At 36.5% G+C, this 19,068-nt stretch overlaps 1 protein-coding gene across 3 annotated transcripts in view; it reads left to right on the top strand.

Moving 5' to 3' along the window:
• PDSS2 (decaprenyl diphosphate synthase subunit 2) overlaps positions 1-19,068 on the top strand; it is a 269,150-nt gene that overhangs the window by 175,973 nt on the left and 74,109 nt on the right. For all 3 annotated transcript variants that reach the window (XM_046677266.1, XM_046677267.1, XM_046677268.1), the window contains exon 4: positions 8,718-8,792. In XM_046677266.1, the coding sequence (XP_046533222.1) occupies positions 8,718-8,792 (75 nt within the window). The remainder of the gene's footprint in view (positions 1-8,717; positions 8,793-19,068) is intronic.

The following is a 19,068-nucleotide window of genomic DNA, read 5'->3' on the forward strand; positions in this document are numbered from 1 at the left end:
TTTTTTTTTTAAGGAGGAAAAAAAAGAATTACCTAATTTTCTATAACGCAGTACCAGTAGAGCCAGTTATTTTTAGAATTCTGTTGAATCACAGATTTTGAAGAGCCGAGAAGGTATTTGGAAGAAATACAATTACAGTTTTAGACAAGATGCATGGATTTTAGTGCATATGAGTCATGCCTTTATTTCTGTGGCTGCCTTTGAAGTGCAAACCTTGGGATGTCTGTAAATTACAAACATCTGCCTTTTAGTGTGGCCCAATTTGAAGAGGAAGTGATTGAGCTGGAAAGTGAACTATGTTACCCAAAAGACATGGTCTCCCTAGAATTTGTAAGATGTATGTGTGAATCCCAGAAAAATCCTGAAATTTTTAAGTCTTTGGCCAAATGTGGTCTGAGCCAATTTGTTTTCATGAATCTAGTAAAATCAAAGCTAAGAGTCAATGTCAGTGATATAAACCAACAAGACTGATAAACAGCCTAACAGAATTACCCCATAGAACCCAAGAGTGATTGTTTCATCCTGCCTCCTCCCTCTATTCACATTCAGCTAATTTACATGTTTCTGGTATAAAGTGATACAGAAATTAACACTTTTACAAATATATTTCAGAATAACAATGTTTAAGCTGATAATATTAAACAATAACAATGTTTAAGTAAAAAATATGGAGTCTTCGGTGTGCAATTAAGATGGCTAACCACAGTATGAGCTATCGCATATATCAGTACGATGTAAGATAATATTTCCAACCACAGATCACATCCTATTTATTGGTGGGTGGTGAAATCCATTTAGCAAATCACCAGCAACACTTTTTTTTTAATGGAATGCAATAGAAAATAGAGGGATAATGAAACTTTTTAATGAAAATTTGCACTCATACATATGCATGTACCGTGTCGTGATGTAAAATACAGTTCTTACTGTGGGTTACAGTTTAAAATTTTTGATACTATTTGGGAGTCTTCTAGCCAGCAGCATTCTTTCATCCAGCAGCATTCTTTCAGTTGAATGAAATACTGTACTTTGATTCTGGTGTTCCGAAGTTTCACATTGTGAACTTGTGTTTCTCAAAGGTGTGATTAAATTTTCAGTAAAATCACACTTGGAAAGCATCACTTTACATCACTGAGAGGGCCCTCAAATGAAGAAGCAGTGAAAGCAAACTGGAGGTTATCAGCTACGTGGGAAAAAGTGTGCTGATCACTGAAATGACAGACATAATTCTCTCAGGGAAAGTTCAGTCAGAACAAGGGGTAACAGTGCCACTAAGTAAAGAACATAGTAACGTGGAACATCCTGAATACAGCAGACTCCACGTGCAGGAATGCCCGTATTGGAGAAGGTGGAAAATAAAGCAACTGACTGTTGTCTGATAATGTCAGAATTACTTTCTCTGTTTCATGACTAAGCATTCAATTCTCAGTAACCACAGTTTTTATAGTAATGGCACAACACAACCAACTGTTTTTAGCCTACTGGAAAGCTTCTCCTTTCCCTTTATTTCTTATGAAAAGTTTCATCTTGATGAAAGCATTTTAAATTATCTGCAACTTTTTCAGGAACCTAGTCATTGTTTAAATAAATAGATGATATTTGTCATTATTCAGTGACAAACAGTCGGCCAAGAACCACATACCTCCATTCAAAAAGTGAATGACGTTTTTGGATTAGTTTTTTATTGTTAGTAAAAGAAATCTACATTTTTGGCTAATTGACTATTCCTTACAATTGTTATGAATAAAAAGATGTATAGAGACGCACATTTAGTTTTCCCATCTTAGGGCTTACTATCGATAACGTGCAGATGCCTCTTACCTAGATAGGCAAACTGAGGCTCTGAGAAGTGAGATGGCTGGCCCAAGGGCATGCAGCTCATCCATGTATTACCCTTCTGAGTGATCAAAGACAGATTAATGGCTTCTGTCTTTGTAAGGCTATAACTAGTTTCATTAGTACAGTTCCAGGCACATAGTAGGGTATCGACCTACTAATGTTAATAGAATGAGTGCACTAGCCAATATAATATTAAATTTCAAGACTTCATGTTCAAGCCATTTTCCTGAACTTGTGGCCTATTTCTTTTAAGTTTTATCAGTTGTGATTTTATACTTTTCTGTAGTTCATGGAATTTTCCTGAACCTTTTTTGACAAATGTTATCCGTAGTTAGTTTATACACCAATGTATCAGCTGTTCTAAATTAAAAATTAAGATTATCAATTTGCTTAGTTTTTGCTGCACCTGTCCTACTGGTAGTGCCATTTCTCTCTCTGCTCTTCCCCCTTAGCCAAAAGAACTTCCAGCTCACTAGAACAGATTGCCATCCCTCCCACAAATAAGCATGGCCTTACACATTTGGCAGCATTGAAAAGGCTCCCTTCAAAAAGCCGAGTTAGAAGCTTCCTCCAGAACTCCTGTGAGTTAGTAGTGTGTTTATTGCAACAGACCTTTCATCATTGTCTTCATTAAACCTGGTCCTTGCCCGGTAGGAAGGAGTGGAGAGACCCATTCTTTCATCGACTTCGTCAATGGCTTTATTAAAGCCACTCATTTATATTAATCAGCATGCAGATTAGGGCTCATCTGGGTTGTTTGTGCCCAGGTGGTGGGTGAGTAGATTCACCCCTTATTTGGCCACTGCTGCTGTTCCCTGGGCTCTTCAGAGGTTGCTTCTCCACTGAGGCTGCCAGCCTGCAAGCTCTGGCTGAGCACTGGGGACTGAATCCACCTGGAATGAGATAGTTTGCTTAAACCCAGTTTGTAAATGATAAAGTGCTTTACAAATGTTAGATGTTAATATTGGTCTCTGTGGGAGAGCACTACTCCTTAACCAGTCCTTCTCGACCTTACCTTGGTAATGTAAGTAAATCTTTCCATCTTTAAATGCATCTCTCAAATATTTTGTGCTTCGTTTGTATGAAGAGGAACTAAAGAGTGAAACTAACTGCTCTGGTTACCATTAGCAGGTATTCGGCATCTTTATCTATAAAAGTATTTTTCTGCAAGACTTCACTGACAGTGTAGTTTTGTGGCTTAAAAAAAATCCATGCAAATGCCAAAGCTCTTTGAAAAGGACATATTTACGCTAAATCCATCTTTTGTTTCTCTCAAGATGTATATAAGAATTAATTCTTCCCCAAGGGCGTTTTACCTTTGTTACTGCTTCGTGCGTTGGTATTTGTTCCTGGGGGTGGAAGGAGGAGTGCAATAAATTTGTGTGTAATTAATGCCATCAGCACTGCAGATGTGTGCACACACATGACTGTTTCCTTTGCGAGCAGCTGTTAAGAGTAGTAAAGGCTGAGGGGCTGTGTGTTCATTTGCCTCTTAAATAGAGTGATGGATCTCACGTTGTCTTGTCATTCCACACTGTAGTAAAAAACCGTCATTAAAATAACGTTTCCAGAGCATGTTTTTGAAAGACAGTTATAAATCTGTAATAGCTGCCACAGTTTTTGTATACCAAGCAAATTAAGTACATAGCAACCTTTTTTGAGTGAATTAAAATACAACTGTACTACCTTATTATATATCACCTCAGCATATGCCGGTTTGAGCATTAATTGAGCCACATTAGTTTATAGTTACATTTTTCTAAAGGTTTAGTTGTGTTTTACTTTTTAATTTAGCGTGAGTGTCCTTTCCTCAAACCTAAGTGGTCTGTTTTACTAGTTAAAGATCGACAACTCTGTTGAATCTATTCCATCTGTCAAATGCTAACTGACAATACTCCCGAATCACAATTATTGAAAAAGGCACAACTTGACTACACAGAATGCTTACCACCACTTACTGATCTTATTTTTGCTAATCTAAGGACGATTGATTGATATATTCTATAAATCAATCTGTGAACATGGGTCAGCTTGAAGCCTCTGAGATTAAAAGCAGAGTATGCTTCTCCCCACCTCACCCCCTGGAAGTAGGTTTATTGTTTTATCTGATTATAAAAGCAGGACAATAAAAGGGGAGAGAAAATGTAATACATTGTAAATTTAAGAAATTGTAAGTTTAGCAATTATAAATTTAAGCAATTCAGAAAAGTTGTTTTTTTAATTAAAAATCATCTACAATCTGGGGCTGGCCCCGTGGCCGAGTGGTTAAGTTCGCGCGCTCCGCTGCAGGCGGCCCAGTGTTTCGTTAGTTCGAATCCTGGGCGCGGACATGGCACTGCTCATCAGACCACGCTGAGGCGGCGTCCCACATGCCACAGCTAGAAGAACCCACAACGAAGAATACACAACTATGTACCGGGGGGGCTTTGGGGAGAAAAAGGAAAAAAATAAAATCTTTAAAAAAAAAAATCATCTAGAATCTTACCACTTGCACATTATCATTATTAGTAATATTTTGTTGTCTCTCCTTTCAGACATTTTTCTCTGTATTTATAAATACATAGATTGACCTCATTTTCAGAGTGCTTATCATGCTGTTGTTTGGTAACCAGCTTTTTTTCTTAGGAATACGTCGCAGACACCCTTGTGTAGCAGTATACAGTACAGTGAGGATGTTTTTGGCTACTGTTGTTCTCCTACTACCCCTCACTTCTCTCAGTTTCTAATTTTTATGATGAGAATTTTATTATAGCTCAGGACATAATCATAATTTTGTGAGGGTATGCATCACTTTAGTTTTTCAGTTAAAAAAATCATTGAATTGTAGTTACCCTTGCCAAAAGATAAAGAATGAAGCAATTACATATTCCCCTGAGACTGGTGAAATTTGTCCTATAAATTAACCGTTTAAGAAATTCACTCCAAAGGTCAGTTATTATCAGGTCTGTAACTGTGCTAAGGTTCAGCTGCACCTGGATACTACCGCTTCCTTATCTTTGATGAGAGGGTGGGGATTGAAGTGGGAAAGATCAAGAGTTTTCTTGAGAATAGCAGTTAGATGTGCACTATACACTTACTTTCCTATGTGACCTCCTCCCTAGTAGCCAAAACAAAGTGGCAGGAGAAGCCAGCTCACATCACTGACACTGTGGTTACCACTTCTGGCTCACTGAAATCTAAGGTGTTACTCAGACGATTGGGGGATAATGTATGGCATTGCTGTAGAGTCAGATTTAAACATATGACACAAATTGAAGAGAAAAGCATTATTGCATTTGCATGTACAGGTAAGCAACCCTCCTATTCTCACAACCTCCAGAAATGAAGAACTATATCTCCTGTTTGATTACTCTCTAGATAGCTAAAGTAAACTTTGTAATATTGATGGGGTGACAGTCATATAATTTGAAATAATGTTTCAGGATGCAGTAAGTCAGTGTTACAGAGATCTCTGATTTTGGTTAAAATAATCTTTTCATGTTTTCTGTTGAATTAAAACCCACTTTCTTCCAAAATATTTGGGCACACAATTTTTAAAAAACGCTGTAATCTTGGTTTCTGTACTATGCCCTTCATCTATCCAGGACTTGTACTGAATATAGAGTAATAATATAAAAGTACAGAAGAGTAGTAAGTTAACACTCACTGAGGCTTATTATGTTCCAGAATCTCTTCTAAGTCTCTACATATTTACTCATTAGAGAGGGAAGTGATATGGTCAACTACTGCCATTATTTGTTTGATGCAACATTGCACTTAAACCTGATGTCATTCTGAATCTGATATGTATGAATTATTCCCAAGCATTAGAGCCCGTCAAGACCCAGAACTCAGCAATGTGACCTTTAATTGACCCAACTAGGACCTCTTCATCAGTTGGTAGGGTGGGCTACCAGTCATAGTGGTTTAAAAAATGGAAACGATTTAAAATGGTTTAAGAAATGAAAATTGTTTCATTATGTTCTGGGTTTTGGAACCAAGGGGGTTTGGGTACAAAAAGTTTCACAAAGAAAGTAATCAGAAGAGTTCAGACAGCGGGAAAGGTCCATGTGAAGAGAACAGATGAAAATAATAGTATGAGCAAACATGTCTCATCAAAATTTACAAAAAAGCAGTTTTCAAATTTCCATGCCTAATTATAAATACTAACATTTGCATTTGTAGAAGCTCAGAATCTTAGAATTGGAAGATAACTTAAGGAATTATGTTTTGCAACTCCCCTCATTTTATAGTTGAGGAAGACCAAAGCTCAGAGAAATTAATTGATTTGCCCCAAATCTCACAATGAAATTGATAGTCGGCCTCTAATTTGATTACAGTGCTCTAAACTGTTGGGCTTATTAGACTGGCCACCATGGAGGCTCTTTTAGCCTATTTTCTTTTTCTAGTAGGAGGTGTTGTCTTGCCCTCCTGGGCTTGAGACACGAAAGTCCTTGAATCTTTCTCATAGTGGCTCTTGTCTAGAGCACCAAGAATTCTGGGGCTTGGGCTCTTAGCCTCAGGCGGCCTGGCAGTTAGGCTCTGGATTTTCCTCTGGCTGCTGTTATCCTCGCTACCATTTGGGGTTGCTTGAACAAATCATTCCTCAAGAATCTGAGGGGAGAAAGTATCATTAAGCAAGTGCCTTCTTATATTTAAATACAGGAGATATCTAAACAGGTGAGCGCCTGTGGTAGTAAGGCACGTAATGGGAAAAAGAAGACCAGATCATTCGTGGTCTTGTTAAAGTACGCGTCACTCATAGCCCTGTGGTCTTCCTAGAAATATTTGCAATTTTAAATGACGATGATACTTAAACACAACTCTCTCTTGTATAATTTTAAAAGTAGACATTTCAGGCAATGGGAAGAGATTTATGTGTGCATTGAGTGAGTTACCCTTGCCTGGGACACATTGAACTCCCCTAGGCTGTTCCTGCTTTTCATAATTTCTTACCTTCCTTGACTTGTTAACTCAAGGAAGTCCAAAGCTTTCTCCTTGATGGTTGTCATTGGCTATGAAGAAGTATTCTGCTCAAGTAATTATGAACATTTGGAAGTATAGGTCACTTATAAATTATGAACTTATAAGTACAGGTCTTCCTATATTCGCTAATGGCATTAAGAGAAAAAACATCAGAGAATAAAATATTTTTGTTACTTCTGTCTGGTCTGGAATTTCAGGGAGGTAAAGGAACACTGTGGTTATCCAGAGCCAGATCCGTTGTTAAAAGTTTATGCCATCATTTTGACATTGAGTGTTGGACTTTCTCTTTGTAAATCCCTCTTCACTTTACCGGTGCTGGTCTCAGAGCTCAAACTGTTTCAAAACCATAACATTTCTTAGTGAGTGATTGATCTGTATTATGTGTCCAGCCATCAGGGGGATCTTGGGATGTTGCTTGTATAAACTGTAATCCAATCTGATGCTGTGCATTTAGTTACAGTCTTTCATAGACCTATTGGCGATACTCTATCCTCTAGGATTTGGGAATAGGGCTTATCTGATACCTTCAGGGGGAAAAAATCCATTCATTTTTCTCTCTTCCCCACTTAAATAACTCAACACATCTGGTAACACTGTAGGATCATTGTCCTTCCAGTTCCTCTGCAGCTCATATTGCTACAATATTTCTTAAGTATTTGGTTACCTAAAGGGCAATGTGATTTAAAAAAAAAAAAAAGACTTTGTATAGGTCTTACAAATTAACCCATCTGCAAAGCTAGAAAAAAATATGCCTTTAATCAGCCAAATTTCCATATCAGCAGCTCTGTGTGTATTATGCAGTATGAATGTAAATATAAATTTGGAGATAAATACTCGTGTTAAAATTTTAAAGCAAGTCTTTCTACAAATTAATGTAATTTGCCTCTAAAAAAATGTTTATTAAATCCAGAGTACCTGATATTGAAGTATCTTGTTGTTTGAGTCTGTATCCTTTGGCTTAATAGTGTCTTCCATTACAAGAATGATAAAAGCTGAAACAAAATCCTTTAATTCAATCAAAACCGAGCTAAATTTTAGGAAGCAAAGAGTGGAAATCTGATACAGGACTGCATGATATAGAAAGCTAAGTATACAAGATATTAAGACTTCATAAGAAGCGGATGGGGTTGCCTTCAGGAATTATTGTTTGAAATGGCTGCATCAAACGTTATAATAAATACCACTATTTTATCCTCCTGAATTAAGATGGTTTATACAAACAACTCTAAATTGTACAGTAGTTCCAAAGAGATCATTTACTGTTTTCTGCTTGTTTTACATTCTGGAACAAGTTCAAAGCTCTTGATTTTGCTTGATCATTTTTTTTAATAGCCTGAGACTTGAAAATAATACAGGTTTGATGAATATGATTTTAATATTGCAGTTCTATAAAAATGTTCACTGTTTATGGTACATTTGACCCAGAAGCCCTCCAGTGCATTTTTAGTATAACAGAATGAACACATTTGAAAGCTTAACCATTCTTTTGCTTTTGCTTTTATTTCTGTATTAAGTATGAAAATTAGCATTGTAATGGCTCCCAGAATGAAGATATTGAAAAAGTGTTCACCTAACAGGAATAAACATACAGAAAATAAATTGAGTTAAGATTTCATTAGTTATCTGAAATTTAAGCTTGTTTAAAATGGCTATTACTGGATTTTCATGTATATTAAATGCTACACATACAAGACTTTTTTGGGTTTTTGGCTTGAATTAGGACTGAAAAAAATTGGATCACAGCTCTGATATCCAGGTGGGCAATGCTATTTGCCAGGATCTTTGCACATAACCCCGTTTTTTCCATCAAGCACAAATACCACCTTTCTACTAAGCCCTCTGAGGTATTCTGAGGTAAAAATAGGGATAAACTTTTTAAACTGTTTATTTTAATTTTTGTTCTTGTTTTTTAGGTTGTGGAACTTCTAGCAAGTGCCCTTATGGACTTGGTACAAGGAGTATACCATGAAAATTCTACTTCAGCAAAGGTAAAGACTTGGTAACCATTATAAAATGTTAGGTTAAAAATGCTCGTGGCAAAACTAGGATTGATGAGCAAAAATGTCATTCTTGTTTTGTGTTTAAATTGTACATGACAGTTTTTTTTAGATTAGTGTTTTGGCTATGAATTCATGGCCATACGCTTAGTACATAGCAGATTTAGCCAATTAAAACAACCTCTTATCCTCTGGCTGGATTCACAGTCTGTTCAATCTGCAGTAGCCCAGTAGACACCAGCATGCTGCTGGCTGGCAGGTAGCACTATCACAAAGCTGGCAGGCTGGAGGAGCAGCTCAGCCTGAGGTGGCCAGGCCCAGCCTTTCCCCAGAGCAAAGGGCCTTCAGATGTCCCAGAAGAGTGGCCAGGATCCCAAGAAGATGACTGTTGGGCGTGTGAGGGAGGAATGTCTTTTATATCCAGGATCCAAAATTTACTGCATTATTACATTCTCTATGATAAGAAGTAGGATGGTTGCACAGCTGGATTATTTTGATTAATTTTATAGATCTAGAATTAGGGTTTTTTGACTCATTTAGCAGGACATCTCAAGAAGGGTTAGATTTTATTTCCTTAAAATGCAGTTATTTCACTTCAGAAGGATATTGAATGTGAAGCTATTGCTTCATTGACCATCACCATCATTTAATGTGGTATATACTGTTATAAGGGACTCCTATCTCAGTGTTTCATTATTCTAACTTCTTTAGCTTCTATATTAGCAAGATTTCATTCACTGCAAATTAGAAAAAATATGCATGTGTGCACATCTTAAGCTTTTTGACATTTCCATTTGAAAAAAGAAAGACAAATTTTACTAGAAGTGAAACATAGGGCATGAGCAACTTGGATAAGAAACTTGAAATTTAAAAGTATAACCCAGGGACTCAGGATAGTTCAGAGAGTACTTAGTGAAATATGAAAAATTGTACATTGGACATCTGGTAACATTTGGTTCAGGGAATCACAGTTCCCGATAGGCATATCTAACTTCACCTAAGCAGCATAGTGGTATATAGGGACCTGGCAGAAGATGTGACCACAGTGGACCCCCTTTGCTGCATTTTTTCAGAAACATCCCATAGTTCACTACCGTGGCTGAGGGTTAATGGCAGATTGTAAAATGGAGGATCCTGGTCTAGTTCCACTTAGAGAAAGTCACCCACTATATAGTATGATGAAGATGATGATAGCTAAGCAAATAACACTGTGGTGAGTAATTGACCCATATTTCTTCGTTTAATCTTCACAGAAATCCTGCTAGCGGTACTACTGCTGTTCCCATTTTACATATGTGGAAACTGAGATTTAGGAAAGATTAAGTAATTTGCCCATGAGCACACAAGTTGTTAGTTGAGATTTGAGCTCTGGAGCTCAGGCTCTCACCCTCTCATTTACTGCCTCTATACCTCCAGGAAACCTGATTTGCTAGCATCCCTCTGCCATACCTGAGATCCCACCAAATTGTGATGATTACAGTGACCTCTCCTGGCAGTTGTGACATTGTTCTCCCCTGGGGCATTTTCAAGGTGTTCATCTTTGTTCCATATAAGATTCTTTTTTCTTCTTCTCCCCAAAGCACACCCCCCGCTCCCCCGCCCCCAACCCCCTGTTCATAGTTGTATATACTAGTTGTGAGCGCCTCTGGTTGTGCTATGTGGGATGCCGCCTCAGCATGGCCTAATGAGTGGTTCCATGTCCGCGCCCAGGATCCAAACCAGCAAAACCCTGGGCTGCCAAAGCGGAGCGCACAAACCCAACCCACTCAGCCATGGGGCCGGCCCCTGTTCCATATAAGATATTAATAATTTACAGTTAAATATCTGTTAATTTTTAAGTGAAAGTGTTATTGTTGGTTTTAAGGTTCTTGATTTATCTGCTCTTACTGTTTGTCCACTATAATTAGCCCAGATCATTAGTAATTTTGTGAACATTTGTTAAGTACTTTCTGTATGTCAGGCAGACCTAATAGCAACAACAATAATAAATACTTAGATAGCAGTTTAAGCTTGCTTATACTTTCTTTCTACACAATCACCTATGAAAAGGGTGGCATTTGTTGGTATACCCATTTTATAGAGGAAAAGCCTGCAATTCAGAGATGACAAACTGCAGGAAAGCATAGTGTCTGGAAATTGTTAATGCATGTTTGACATTGACATGATCTGAACCCAGGTTTTTTGACTTCAAGCCCCACATAATGTTTCTTCCTGGGAAAGAGAAAAGAGGAAGCAACAGTCTTTGAAGGACTGTTGATCATACGTGAACTGCTACTTAGAAAGCACTGCTTGCTAACTTTGATTAGCTAATAAGTTTACTCAAAAGCAAAGCTTTGTTCATCTGCCCTCTTTCCCCATCACCTCCCCAAACACGGTCCTTTAAAGCAGTTTTTTTAAGCAGTTACATTTCTAAATATAACCAAACCATTTAAAGAGCCTTTTTTTTTTTTTTTAATAAAGGAAGCAAAAATGCATAGTTGAACTGAAGCACTGGGAGTGCTTCTTGATGCCTCCATTTGCGCCCCAGGTCCAATTTAGGTTAACCACATTTCCCGTCCTAACCAGAAAAAGTCTGGGTTTTTTTTTCCCCTCTGAGTATGCTTGCCATTAGAATGGCTTTTCAGAATTTGGTTGTTCTAACTAGGCCCAGGAAACACTTCAGAGGCAGAAAGAGCACCGCCCCACGTGGAGTGCCTTCAAGGTTTTCATGTTCTGGCATGATTAGGAAGCAGCCACTAGTGGAGGTCATGTGGGAAGTGAGTTGCACAACCTCCGTAGCCTTGGGCCAATTCAGTACACAAAAGAATTGCTTTGTGATTTAAAATAAGCTACAAACCATTTCATCTCTCTAGGGATAAAAGGACACAATATCGGTCTGTTTTCTATATGGCTACTTAATGTGGTGATGGAGAATCTGGGTAGCTTTCCGTGGGGTAATATCTGTGTGTCTAGGGTAGACGCATTAAAGCAAATGAAGGGAAACTGGAACTGAATTCATTCCGCCAAATCTCCTTCTCCAGAAGAAGTTTGTAGATAATTATGTAATCCTCCTCAAAACTATGAAAATTTGTGTGACTTACGTTACATGACAAATTGTAGGTAAGTTGTGTAAACATTTAAAGTAACTTAGGAAATTCATCTTTTGTTCTATCCATTGAAAAATAACATTTTTATTTTTGTACTTGCTAGTTTGTGAACCATTTGTTCTTTCTAATAAAAATTAATCGTTGTGCTTTCTTTGGTGTTTATATTATCTGTCTTCCCTCTACCTGTTTTTTTTTTGTTAGCTAATTGAAGAAAGAAGCATATTAAAGACAAAAATTACATTTTAAACAGTTGTTTACCATTCTAAGAGTTCCCCAGTCAAACTCTGCCTTATACATTTGTACTCATGTTACTCACTGTATGTACTAAATATTTTACATTTTAGCAAAATTGGCTTTGAATCCACAGACCTTTATATCTAAAATCTTTTAAATGTAATTATCTTACTATTGTAACTTGTTTTCTAGTTAGAAAAGCAAATACATGTTTATTAAATATAAACTGAAAGCCTAGAAAAAGGTCAAGAGGAAAATAAAAATTGTATAAATCATCCCCCAGAAATGAATCATGATTACATTTTAGTGTATTTCTTTCTAGGTTTCATTCTGTATTTCTCCCATTTTGGAGTTATTATTGTATATATATATATATATATATATATTTTGTGCTGATTCACTCCCCAGGATAATTATTTTTGTTATTAAAAGTTTTCGAAACTATAATTTTAATGGCTATTTAATATTTCATTATACTACTGTACTATAATTTACTGAACCATTCCGCTATTTTTGGACACTTACCTTGTTTTCTTTCTTTTCTTTTTTTACTAATTTAAACAACATTGTGGTAAACATCTTAGTGTATATAACTTTGCTCTATTTCATAAGATAATTCAGTCAACTAGGAAGTGATGGATTATCTCCTGTCTGCAGAGCATTATGCCACTATCTAATAAAAAGATGAGTAAGATGAGTTTTACCCATTGAAAAACATAATAGAAGGGAAATGTAAACAAAAAGTCACATCTGGTTGGGAAAATAAGAAAAGACATTAACGAGAATTTGATATTTAAGTGGACATTTCAAGGATGAGAAATATCTATTGATGGAGAAGGATGGCATTCCAGGCTGAGGAAACAGCATGATCAAAAGTAGCAAAGCGTATTTAAGATCAGGGCTTCTTCCGTGTAAGAAAAAAGGAGTAGTGAGAAGACTAGAAAGGTGGGTTTTGTCACATGTGTGCAGACTTATAATGCCAGAATGTAGAGCTCATACCATATTTAGTAATTGAGGTAAGAGAGGGATTGAAGCTTTATAAAGAAAGGAATTATATAATCAGATTAGCTTTTGGGAAAGTTAATTCAGCAGTGGTTTACAGGAGATTGAGGGGAAATGAAAACAGTTGGGAAGCCAAAATAATAGTGAAGGCCAAAGGTGCTCTTCTGCCACCTCGACATGGTTGGCTCCTTCTTGATAGTCATATCTCTGCATCAATTTCACCTTCTCAGAGAGACCCCACCCACCCACCCAGTCTGAAGTAGCCACACAACTGTGATTTTAAAAAAAGGCTCTTTAAATGGTTTGGTTATCTTAATCAGAGTTGTCACCATCTGATGTTCTTCTTCTTATTTATTTCCAGTCTCCTCCTATAGGAATGTAAACTCTATAGGAGGAGGGATTTTTTTTTTTAACGCATTATATTCCCAAACCAGAATAGTGCGTGCCTAGCGCATTAGGAGTAGCCCAAAAATGTTTGTTAAAATTAATGATATAGAAAGGCCTAGAATGCTTGGAATGGAAGATCTTTCTCATTTTTTTAGACAGCCTTATTGATGTGCAAGAAACTGCAAATATTTAAAGTGCACAATCTATGTTTTGATATATATATGGACCAATTAAACTATCATCACAATCAAGATAATAAACATATACATCACTCCCAAAGAGCAGACTTGCTTGCTGCTTACACAAAAGCAGTGGATTCCCCAAACTCAGTGTTTAGCTGTAACACAAATCCACTGAAGGCATAGCATCCATCTGAGTGTTTCCCCTGCAGGACTTGGGGCCAAGGGTAACGAACACAAATATGCAGGTGCACAGGCTTCTTGCTGTCCATGAATAGTAAAGTCGTTTGTCGCTGACCCAGGCGTCTTGTGTCTTCTGTTAGCAACCACAGAACAATAACAAGCTAACTCATTAGTTTGTATGTATGGTAAGATGAAATCTCAAACCCAATAACTAGACCCTCCAATACAATGTTGAAGTGGTGAGAATGGACATCCTTGCCTTGCTCCTGATGCCAGGAGGACAACATTCAATATTTCATCATTAAGTGTGATGTTAGTTATAGGTTGTTTTTGTTTTGTAGAGGCTGTTGATTAGTAAAGAAGTTCCCTTATATTCCTAATTTCCTGAAGAGTTTTTATCAGGAATTAATGTTAGATTTTGACAGTTTTTTTCTGCAACTATTGAGGTGATCATATATATATATATAAATCTTTTTTCTTTTTAGTTTTTTTCTCTTTTAGGTTCTTTTTTAGTCTGTTAACATGATGAATTAATTGATTTTCAAATGTTAAATGAGCCTTGCATTCCTGGAATAAACCTCACTTGATTGTGATGCAGTCTTCTTTTTATATATTGCTTGATTTGGTATGCTAAAAATTTTGTTAATGTTTGCATCTATGTTCATGAGAGATAGTGGTCTGTTGTTTTCAGTTCTTTGTTATGTCTTTGTCTGGCGTGAGTATCAAAATGAATTGGGAAGTATTTCCTCCTTTTTGATTTTTTGAAAGAGTTTGTGTAGAATTAGTACTATTTCTTCCTTAAACGTTTGATAGAATTCAGTAATGAAGCCATCTGGACCTTTGTTTGTAGGAAAGGTTTTTTTAGCTGCAAATTCAATTGCTTTAAAAACTTTGGGCTATTTAAGTTATGTGTTTCTTCTTCAGTGAACTTTGGTAGTTTATGTCTGCAAAGGAACTGTTTTATTTCATCTAAGTTGTCAAATTATTGACATAAAGTGCTTCATAATATTCCCATGTTATCCTTTTAATATCTGTAGAATTTGTAGTGATGTCACTTCTCTCACTTCTGATATGGGTAATTTGTGTCTTTTCTTTTTTTCCTAGAGGCTTAACAATGTTATTGATTTCAAAGGATCAGATTTAGGTTCATTAACTTTCTCTTTTTTTCTCCTTTCTTTTACATTGATTTTCATTCTAAGTTTTATTATCCCTTTTTTTCTGATTGCTTTGGTTTTATTTCCTCTTCTTTTTTTAGTTTTTTAAGATGAAATCATCTTTTCGAGACCTGTTTTCTTTTCTAATATGGCATTTAGAGCCATGAATGTCCCTCTGAGTGCTACGTTAGCAGCATTCCCCAAAACTTCCATTATGTTGGTTTTTCATTTTCTTTTTTTTTTAAAGATTGACACCTGAGCTAACAACTGTTGCCAGTCTTCTTTTTTTTTCCCCGCTTTTTCTCCCCAAATCCCCCCAGTACATAGTTGTGTATTTTTTAGTTGTGGATCCTTCCAGTTGTGGCATGTGTCATGCCACCTCAGCATGGCCTGACAAGCGGTGCCATGTCTGCACCCAGGATCCAAACCAGCGAAACCCTGGGCTGCCCAAGCAGAGTGTGCAAACTCAACCACTCAGCCACGGGGCCAGCCCCTGCTTTTTCGTTTTCATTCAGTTCAAACTACTTACTAATTTCTCTTTTGATCTTTTTCCTTTGATTTATGAATTATTTGAAAGTTCATTAGTTTCCAACTATTTGGAGATTTTCCAGATGTCTTTCTGTTGTTGGTTTATAATACCATTGTGTTTAGAGAACATATTTTATATGGTTTGAATTATTTTAAATTTATTGAGAGTTGTTTTATGGCCCAGATATGATCTATCCTGGTAAATGTTTCATGTTCCCTTAAAAAGAATATGTATTCTGCTATTGTTCACGCAGTATTCTATAAATGGCGATTTGGTTGATAGTATCTTTAAGTTCTTCTATATCTGTAATTATTTTCTTTCTACTTGTTCGATCAATTACTGACGGTAGGTGTTAAAGTCTCTAACTGTAATTGTGGATTTTTCTGTTTCTCCCTGCAGTTCTATCCATTTTTCCTTCATGTATATTTCATAGCTCTGCTTCAGGCACATTAACCTTTAGGATCGTTATATTATCTTAGGATCATATTGTTTTCCTGATGATTCATCCCTTTATCATTAACTGACCTTTTTTATCTCTGGTATCATTCTTTATATTTTTTTCTCTGATATCCACTTTATCAGATATTAATATAACCACTCCAGCTTTCTTTTGATTAAAATTTTTATGGTATATTTTTTTCCATCCTTTTACTTTTTTATGTTTAAAGTGGCTTCTTGTATGCAGCATTTATATGCAGGATCATACTCTTTTATCCAGTCTGACAATCTCTACCTTTTAATTTGTATATTTAGATCATTTACTTTTAATGTGTTTATTCATACGGTTGAGTTTAAATCTACCATCTTATCTGTTTTTCATTCATCCCGTTTGTTCTTTCTTTCCTTTTCTTCTTTGTCTGCCTCTCTTAGATTATTTTTCATGATGCCATTTTGTCTCCTTATTTTACTTATTAGCTATAACTTTTTGATGCACTTTTAGTGGTTGCTATTGAGTTTATAATATATACAGGCATACCTCATTTTATTGTGCTTCACTCTATTGTACTTCACAGATGTTGCATTTTTTACAAGACCCTCTACCAGCAAAAAGATTACAGCTCACTGAAGACTTAGAGGAGGGTTAGCATTTTTTAGCAATAAAGTATTTTTTAACTAAGGTATATACATTGTCTTTTTATTTTTATTGAGGAAGATTAGCCCTGAGCTAACATCTGCTGCCAATCCTCCTCTTTTTGCTGAGGAAGACTGGCCGTGGGCTAACATCCGTGCCCATCTTCCTCTACTTTATACATGGGACTCCTGCCACAGCATGGTTTGCCAAGCGGTGCTGTGTCTGCACCCAGGATCCGAACCGGCAAACCCCGGGCTGCCAAAGCAGAACGTGAGAACTTAACTGCTGTGCCACTGGGCCAGCCCCTACATTGTCTTTTTAGATATAATGCTATTGCACACTCCATAGAGTACAGAATAAGGTAAACATAACTTTTATATGCACTCAGAAACCCAAAAAACTTGTGTGACTTGCTTTATCATATTTGCTTTATTGTGGTAGTCTGGAAGCAAGCCTACAATATCTCCAAGGTATGCCTATATCTTTAACTTATCACAATCTACCTTCAAGTAACAGTATACCTTTACTTACAGTGTAAGAAACTTACGAAAGTATATTTCTGTTTCTTCCCTCTCAGGTTTTGTGTTATCATTGTCATAAATTTTATTTACTTATATATTATAAATCCCACAATCGTTATTTTTGCTTTAAACATTCAATTCTATTTTAAAGGGATTTAAGTTTTTTAGAAAGTCTTTTATATTTACCCAGATAGTTAACGTCTTCAGTGCTTTGCTTTGTTTTTTGTTGATACAAATTTCCACATGTATTATCTTCCTTCTTCTAAAAGATTTCTTTTAACATTGCATATTGTGTGGGTCTGCTGGTGATTAATTCTTTCAGCTTTGTGTTGTCTGAAAAAGTCTTTGTTTTGACCTTGTTTTTGAAAGATATGTTCACTGGATATAGAATTCAAGATTGACAGGTTTTTTTCTCTGGCTGTTTTCATGATTTTCTTTTTACCACTGATTTTGAGAAGTTGGATTATGATGTGCCTTGGTGTCAGTTTTTTCATGTTGCTTGTGCTTGAGGTTCATTGAGCTTTTTGGATCTGTGAGTTTATTGTTTTTATCAAATTTGGAAAAGTTTTGGTCATTATTTCTTTAAATATTTTTTCTATCTTTCCTCCTCTCTCCTCCTTCACAGGAACTCCAATTATGTGTGTAATAGGCTGCTTGAAGTTATCACAGAGCCCACTGCTGCTGTGTTCATTTGGTTTGTTTCCTCAGTATTTTCTTTTTGTGTTTCATTTTGGATAATTTCTATTGATGTGCATTCAAGTTCACCAGTTTACATCTTCCATGTTTCTCCTTTACATGTTCAATGTTTCTTCTAGCTCTTAGACCATATGGAATACAGTTATGAAAACTGTTTTAATATCCCTGTCTACTAATTCTATCATCTATGTCATTTCTGAGTTGGTTTCAATTGATTTCTCTCCTCATTTTGCATTGTGTTTTCCTGCTTTTTTTTGCATGCTTGGTTATTTTTGGTTGGATGCCAGACACTGTGAATTTTATTTTGTTGGACGCTAGATATTTTTGTATCTGTATAAATATTCTTGAGCTTTCTTCTGGAATACAGTTAAGTTACTGGAAACAGTTTGATCCTTTGATGTCTTACTTTTAAGCATTGTTAGGCAGGACCAGAGTAGAATTTAGTCTAGGGCTAATTTTCCCCACTGCTAAGGCAAAATCCTCCTGAGTACTCTGCTGATACCCTGTGAATTACGAGTTTTTCCATTCTCACTGGTGGGAACAGGAGCTGTCTCCAACCCTATGTGAGCTCTAAGGATTGCTCTATCTGTACTGTCTGAATGATTCTTTCCCCAGACTTCAATAGTTTCTCAATAGTTTCTTTGTGTCTACACATTGGTAATACTCAGCTGAAGACTTTGGGGAAACCCTCTACACCTCCACAACCCTCTATACAGCTCTCTAATCCTGAGTACTCTGCCCCGTCAACTCTAGTCCCTGACTCTAATGCCTTTGGCCTCCCTACCCACTTAGGTCCATTGCCTCAACCCAAGGAAACTGTTAGGGTCTACTGCAGCCTGGCATTCTCTCCAGGCAATAAGCTGGAACAATTATAAGACTCATTTATTTCCCATTTCTCAGAGATCACTGTCTTTTGTTGCCTGATTTCAAATGTCTTAAAAGCTCTTGTTTCGTATATTTTGCCCAGTGTTTTAGTTGTTTTAGGTGAAAGGGTAAATGTAGTCCTGTTGCTCCATCTTGCTAGAAGTGCCAGTCCTCATGATTTTATTTTTTGATTTGTGTTGGAATTATTTTTTTAAAAATAACAAATGTAAAACTTTTCCCCTACAAATTTTATGGTGCTTTGTTTTGCTGGTACCCTAAGTGTTTTCTTTAGTGTGTCTATTGGATACTTCAGCCGTGAGAATAAGAAATCAGAAATCCCTCCAGTGTCTTGCACTGTTT

Source organism: Equus quagga, chromosome 11 (genome assembly GCF_021613505.1).
Source record: "Equus quagga isolate Etosha38 chromosome 11, UCLA_HA_Equagga_1.0, whole genome shotgun sequence".
Taxonomy (NCBI): domain Eukaryota; kingdom Metazoa; phylum Chordata; class Mammalia; order Perissodactyla; family Equidae; genus Equus; species Equus quagga.